General features: G+C 49.5%; 1 protein-coding gene across 1 annotated transcript; it reads left to right on the top strand.

Annotated features, from left to right (window-relative positions):
- The first annotated feature begins 539 nt into the window (after positions 1–539).
- On the top strand, positions 540–5654 carry LOC123458643. The gene is given in 1 exon segment (XM_045143499.1): positions 540–5654. A coding segment is annotated over 1 exon segment (5115 nt).
- Positions 5655–7507: the final 1853 nt, after the last annotated feature.

Raw genomic sequence — 7507 nt, 5'->3', positions numbered from 1 at the left:
AATAAACCTCGTGCGGCTTGCATTGAGAGCGTCCTGCGTGAGTGTTCCTGAGGTCCCGTAGACAGCCCTGAGCGGGGACCCCTCCGGGGAACCCCACATTTTGGCGAGCCAGCCAGGAGACTCTACAGGACCCCAGACCTCATCTAGGACCCCTCAGAGGTAAGAGGCGCCTCCTGTCTTGTCTGTGTATGTCTGTACTCTTATATCTGTCCTCCGGAAAAATTCTTGATTTCAACCGGTTTCAGTATCTGGATGCTTTCCCTTTGGGTGCTCTGAGTCGGGGCTGACGGGCCCGAGGACCAACACCCAACAATCTGGAGGACGCTCCTGATTGCCCCCAGGAGACAGGTTTTTCTGTCTCCTATCTGAAGAACTCGGATCGAGTTCGCCTCTGTCGGGAAGCATCATCTGGGTCCCACTCGCCGCCATCTGCCTCAGTTTCGTTTTTACTCGAGCAGCGAGCGGGCCGCTTTTGTCTCTTTGTTCCCGGTGTTCTCTAGATCGTTTTGTTCTCCTATCTCTTTTATTTCTCTTCTAACATGGGACAGACTATCTCAACCCCTTTGGACTTGACATTAGCTCACTGGACTGACGTTAAGAGCCGAGCTCATAGTTTATCTGTTGAAATAAAGAAAGGAAAATGGCAAGCTCTATGTGAGGGAGAATGGACTATGTTTAATGTTGGATGGCCCCGAGGAGGGACCTTCAACCCAGATCTTATCCAGGCTGTTAAACGGATCATCTTGCAGGAGCCCGGAGGCCACCCCGACCAGATGCCTTACATTTTTACTTGGCAGGATCTTGTCCAAGACCCGCCTTCCTGGTTGAAGCCCTGGATTCCTCCCCAACCCACTAACAGTAGCCCCTCGGGGGATTCAAAAGTTCTTGTTGCAGGACCCCCCCGGAAGGAAAAGAAGATTTACCAGGACATTCAGACGGAGCTCCTTCTGGATTCACCACCTCCCTACCCGCCAACTCACACCCCCACAGCTCCTCTCCCTGCCCCCTCACAAGAAGGGATACAGGGGGGCCCAGCCACGGGGACCCGGAGTAGGCGAGCTCTATCCCCTGATACTACCGTTGCCCTACCACTCAGGGCTATAGGACCCCCACCCCCTTTAGGACCAGGGGATGACCCAACTCAGAGACCTCTGCCACCCCTACAATATTGGCCTTTCTCCTCCGCAGATCTTTATAATTGGAAGGCCAACCACCCTCCCTTCTCGGAGGACCCCTCAAAATTAACTGCACTCATGGAATCCCTAGTTTTCTCCCACCAGCCCACATGGGACGATTGCCAGCAGCTACTCCAGACCCTCTTCACGACTGAGGAGAGGGAACGTATCCTGTTGGAGGCCAGAAAGAACGTCCCTGGTGACGACGGGCGCCCAACCCAACTCCAGAACGTTATAGATGACGGGTTCCCCCTGATCAGACCCAACTGGGACTTCAACACCCCTGACGGTAGGGAGCATCTCCGAATCTATCGCCAGGCTCTGGTGGCTGGTCTCCGCGGGGCTGCAAGACGCCCTACCAATTTGGCCAAGGTAAGGGAAGTCATTCAGGGACCTAATGAGGTCCCCTCTTTGTTCCTCGAGCGCCTCATGGAGGCCTATCGTAGATATACGCCCTTCGACCCTATGGCGGAGGAACAAAGGGTTTCAGTGCTGATGTATTTTGTAGATCAGTCAGCGCCAGATATCAGAAAAAAGTTACAAAGACTAGATGGGTTAAGTCGCTATACTCTGTCAGACTTAGTTAAGGAAGCAGAAAGGGTTTATAATAAAAGAGAAACTGAAGAGGAAAAAGAAGAGAGAAAGGCAAAAGAGCAGGAAGAAAGGGACTATAAACGTGATAAGAGACATGAGAAAAACATGACTCGAATTCTGGCCGCCGTAATCCAGAATAGAAGAGACGCAGGCAGACCTAGGGATACTAGGCAGAAGCAAAACCTGGGCAATAGGCGCCAATTAGAAAAGGACCAATGTGCCTATTGCAAAGAGAAGGGACACTGGATTAAGGACTGCCCCAAAAAGAAACCAAAAGAGGTTCTGACCCTAGAAGATGATGAATGAGGGGGACGGGGCTCGGATCCCCTCCCCGAGCCTAGGGTAACCTTGAAGGTGGAGGGGAAACCCATCCGGTTCCTAGTGGACACTGGCGCCCAACACTCGGTTCTACTGAAACCAGAAGGACCCCTTTCTAACAAGAAATCATGGGTGCTCGGGGCTACTGGAAATCAACAATTTTCATGGACTACCCGAAGAACGGTGGACCTAGGCGTGGGCCGGGTATCCCACTCGTTCCTCGTGATTCCAGGCTGCCCCGCTCCCTTATTGGGACGAGACTTATTAACAAAAATAGGAGCCCAAATTACCTTCACAAAGAAGGGCCCCCAAGTAACTAACCAACATGGGGAAATTATCCATGTTTTAACCATGAAACTAGAAGATGAACATAGGCTATTTGAAAGGCCTCAGACCAATGCAGACATTGGCAAATGGCTCACCAAAGTCCCGGGAGCATGGGCCGAGACTGCCGGGATGGGATTGGCCACCCATCAACCACCAATAATTGTTGATCTAAAGGCTTCCGCAACACCTGTCTCGGTACGTCAATACCCCATGAGTCAGGAGGCCAGAGAAGGAATAAAACCTCACATAATGAGGCTCTTAGAATTAGGAGTCCTAAGAAGGTGCCAATCTCCCTGGAATACCCCTTTGCTACCAGTGCGCAAGCCAAATACCAATGACTATCGCCCAGTTCAGGACTTAAGGGAGGTTAATAAGAGGGTTGAAGACCTACACCCAACCGTGCCTAACCCCTATAACCTCCTGAGTTCACTACCTCCAGACCGAGACTGGTACACAGTCTTGGACCTGAAAGATGCTTTTTTCTGTTTGCCACTACATGAAAAAAGTCAATTTATCTTTGCCTTTGAATGGAAGGACCCAGACTCCGGAATCTCCGGACAGCTGACTTGGACTAGGTTGCCTCAAGGATTTAAAAATTCACCCACCATCTTTGATGAGGCACTTCACCAGGACCTGGCCTCCTTCCGAACCTCAAACCCCCAGGTAACTCTCCTCCAATACGTTGGCGACTTACTCCTTGCGGCTGGAACCCAAACTGAATGTGAACAGGGGACAAAGGCACTATTAGAGGAACTGGCCCGCCTGGGTTACCGCGCCTCGGCAAAGAAGGCCCAACTCTGCAAAAGGCAAGTAACCTACTTGGGGTATTCTCTGAAAGGAGGGCGGAGATGGCTGACGGAAGCACGTAAACAGGCTGTGGAACAGATCCCAGTGCCTGCAAATGCCAAGCAAGTACGGGAATTCCTGGGATCTGCAGGGTTTTGTAGACTGTGGATACCGGGGTTCGCCGCCCTGGCAGCCCCCCTTTACCCCTTGACTAAGACGTCTGCAGTTTTTCAATGGGGAGAGGAACAACAACAGGCTTTTGACGACATCAAGCGTGCCCTCTTAAAGGCACCTGCTCTCTCCCTTCCCGACACCTCCAAGCCATTTTACTTGTATATACATGAGCAGAAAGGCATTGCAAAAGGGGTACTGACTCAAAAGCTAGGACCCTGGCGAAAGCCAGTGGCCTATTTATCAAAAAAATTGGATCCTGTGGCCGCTGGGTGGCCCCCTTGCCTTAAGATTATTGCCGCCGTGGCTCTACTTTTGAAGGATGCTGATAAATTAACTCTGGGGCAGACTGTCACAGTCATCGCATCCCATGCACTGGAGAGTGTCATCCGCCAGCCTCCAGACCGATGGCTCTCAAACGCCCGAATCACCCACTACCAGAGTCTCCTCCTTAACTCGGATAGAGTCAAGTTTGCACCCCCCACTCAACTAAATCCGGCTACCCTCTGGCCAGACCCCGACTCCACAGTAATCCACAGCTGTGGGGACATCTTGGCTGAGGTTACCGGAACGAGACCTGATCTGACGGACCAGCCACTACCGGATGCCAAGGTAACCTGGTTCACTGATGGCAGTAGCTACCTCCTTGAAGGTAAGCGGATGGCGGGGGCAGCAATTGTTGATGGAGACAGAGTGATTTGGGCTATCAAGCTGCCAGAGGGGACTTCAGCCCAGAAGGCTGAACTAATTGCATTAACCCAGGCCCTAAATATGGCAGAAGGAAAAAAAGCCACCATATATACAGACAGCCGGTATGCTTTTGCAACTGCACATGTACATGGTGCTATATACCAACAGAGAGGATTATTAACCTCTGCAGGAAAAGAAATCAAAAACAAACAAGAAATTTTAGATTTACTCGATGCCCTGCATCGGCCGGCCAAGCTAGCCATAGTCCATTGTCCGGGGCACCAGAAAGGGAACTCTCTAGTGGCAAGAGGAAATAGGATGGCTGATGCGGAGGCCAAAAAGGCTGCTCAAGGAGCGTATCTGCTCCCCTTAGCTGAAATAGAAACTGGCCTCCCAAAGTTACAGCCTTCAGAATATACTGAACAGGACCTAGAAGATATGACTAGGATACGAAAGAAATTTAACAAGGACGCCCAAAGATGGGAGACAGAAGAAGGAAAACATATCCTACCTAGACAACAAGCAGAATCCATTCTGCAACAGTTACATAGGCTAACTCATTTTGGAGCTAGAAAATTGATAGAAGCCCTTAAAAAAACTGACTATCACATAATAGGACTCAAAGAAATGGCTGAGAAGCTGGTAAAACAATGCATCCCATGTCAAAAAGTAAATGCCCAGACCTCCCAGACGGACCCTGGAAAGAGACTTCGCGGAGATCGACCAGGCTTATATTGGGAGACTGATTTCACTGAACTGAAACCTGCTCGCTACGGGAATAGATATCTTCTAGTTTTTATAGACACATTCTCTGGATGGGTAGAAGCCTATCCTACTAAAAAAGAGACTGCCACAATGGTAACCAAAAAACTTCTAGAAGAAATCATCCCCAGATATGGGATACCTCAGGTAATAGGCTCAGACAACGGTCCTGCCTTTGTTGCCCAGGTAAGTCAGGAGGTGGCCAGAACTTTGGGGATTAATTGGAAATTACATTGTGCTTATAGACCCCAGAGCTCAGGGCAGGTAGAAAGAATGAATAGAACATTAAAAGAGACCATAACTAAATTGTCCTTAGAAACTGGCTGTACAGATTGGGTGATGCTCCTTCCGTGGGCCCTCTTCCGAGTTCGCAACACCCCTTACAAGTTTAACCTAACTCCTTTTGAGATTTTATTTGGTGTCCCAACCCCACTTAATAAATTGTTAATGCAGAACCCAGATATAATTTCTTCCTCTGATCTGAATCACAGGCTCCAGGCGCTATATATCCTCCAAAAGGACTTATGGCCAAAACTGAAAGAGAGCTATCTGCCTGCTAAGGACCCAGCCCCGCATTCATACCAGCCGGGGGACTCAGTCTACGTGAGGCGACACCGACCCTCAAACCTCGAACCTCGTTGGAAGGGGCCCTTTACGGTACTCCTGACGACACCCACCGCCGTGAAGGTAGACGGGATAGCTGTCTGGATCCACGCATCTCACGTGAAACCAGCTCCGTCACCTGACCCCCGCTGGCAACTGACAAAGACTGATAACCCCCTTAAACTGCGCCTTCGCCGTGTCTCTGTCAGCCACGATGAAATTTCTTAAGGTTTGGGCAATGTTAACCATATTGTTACCTTGCTCTCTATCCTCTTCACCCTATCAGCTTTACAATTACACCTGGCAAATCATTAATCAAGCGGGAGATGTTGCTAACTCCACATCCCAACTGTCAACATCTACCCCCTGGCCAAACTTAGAAGTAGACCTTTGTAAACTAGCTTTGGGGGCGGACTCATCCTGGGGCACCCCTGACTACTTTTTGCCCCAGGCCACACCCATAAATTCCCGCTCTCCCCTTGAGTCCTCCTCCCTTCCTGGATGTGACAGCCAGACCGGACGCACGCGACTCAACATGGCCCCCATATATGTCTGTCCAGGGACCCACAGAGACCGGACCTTAAACTCAAAATGTGGATATTCCTCTGATTATTTCTGTGCCTCTTGGGGATGTGAGACCACTGGGGACGCATATTGGAAACCTTCTTCTAAATGGGATTATATTACTGTTAGAAGAAAAATCCCATCTAAATTCTCCCTCACTTCCCCTGGATGGTCAACTGAACCTGCTTGCCAACAATGGTGTAACCCGATATCTATCTCTTTCACTGAGCATGCAAAAACCAAGGATTGGGGACTTAGAGGATTTGAGTGGGGCCTTCGCTTATACGTGTCAGGGAAGGACCCCGGCCTCACTTTTAAGATTAAGCTGACCAAAACTCTCCCAGATTCCCAAAAAGCCAGTATAGGCCCCAACCCTGTACTCCATAACCCACAATCCCCAGCTCAACCTGAACCACCCCAGCAATCACTCCCCTCTACTTCCCCAACTGCAGCTGCCTCTGCCTTTTTCAGACCCACGGTTCCCCCAAGGTCCCCCTCCTCTGCCGATCTCATCCTAACTCTGATCAATTCCTCTATTCAGATCTTTAATTCTGTCAACCATACTCTAAAGGAATGTTGGATTTGTTACTCTTCCAGCCCCCCCTTCTATGAAGGGCTAGCTGCCTCAGGAAATGTAACATTTACCAATGGGACCTCTGGCCTACGCTGGCGGCCCCCACCTGGCACTCAGGGACTCACTATGAGTTTTGTCTCTGGAGCAGGACTCTGTCTGGTAGGCCCTCGTATGTTGCCTCCTACCTCACTCCAGGAGATCTGTAATCAGATTCTCAGCATAGACTCCCAAAATTATAAATATGTTTCAGCCCCCCCGGATGCCTACCTTGCTTGCTCCACAGGGTTAACTACCTATATAGAAAAAACAACTTTCCTAGAGAAAAAGGACTATTGTGTGCTTATCAACTTGCTGCCCAGACTTGCTATAAGAAATTCTGATGATTTTCAAAGAATCTGGAATTCTGACCCTTCCACCCCTTCTAGGAATAAGAGAGAGCCCATAACTACCCTTACATTAGCCTTAATAACGGGGTTAGGTGTTGCAGGAGCAGGCACTGGCATAGCTTCCCTTGTCACCTCTAACCAACAATACGCTCAGCTTAGCTTAGCAATAGACAAAGATCTGCAAGAGTTACAGTCAGGAATGCAGAACCTAAAGGACTCAGTTTCTTCACTTTCAGAGGTTGTATTACAGAATAGAAGGGGCCTAGATTTATTATTTTTACAGCAGGGGGGACTCTGTGCAGCCCTAAAAGAAGAGTGCTGCTTCTATGCAGACAAGACTGGATTAGTAGAAAACAGCTTGCAGAAAGTACGAGAGAGCCTAGAACAACGCAAACGGGAGAGACAGCAAAACCAGTCTTGGTATGAATCTTGGTTCACCAGGTCCCCCTGGATGACTACTTTGATCTCCACCTTGCTAGGGCCACTCATCATCTTAATTCTCCTCTTCACCTTTGGTCCATGCATAATAAATAGATTAGTTACCTTTATTAGAGAAA

Source organism: Jaculus jaculus, chromosome 1 (genome assembly GCF_020740685.1).
Source record: "Jaculus jaculus isolate mJacJac1 chromosome 1, mJacJac1.mat.Y.cur, whole genome shotgun sequence".
NCBI classification, from domain to species: Eukaryota; Metazoa; Chordata; class Mammalia; order Rodentia; family Dipodidae; genus Jaculus; species Jaculus jaculus.
Note: the sequence above shows the minus strand (reverse complement) of the source record. Positions and strands in the feature narration are given on the sequence as shown.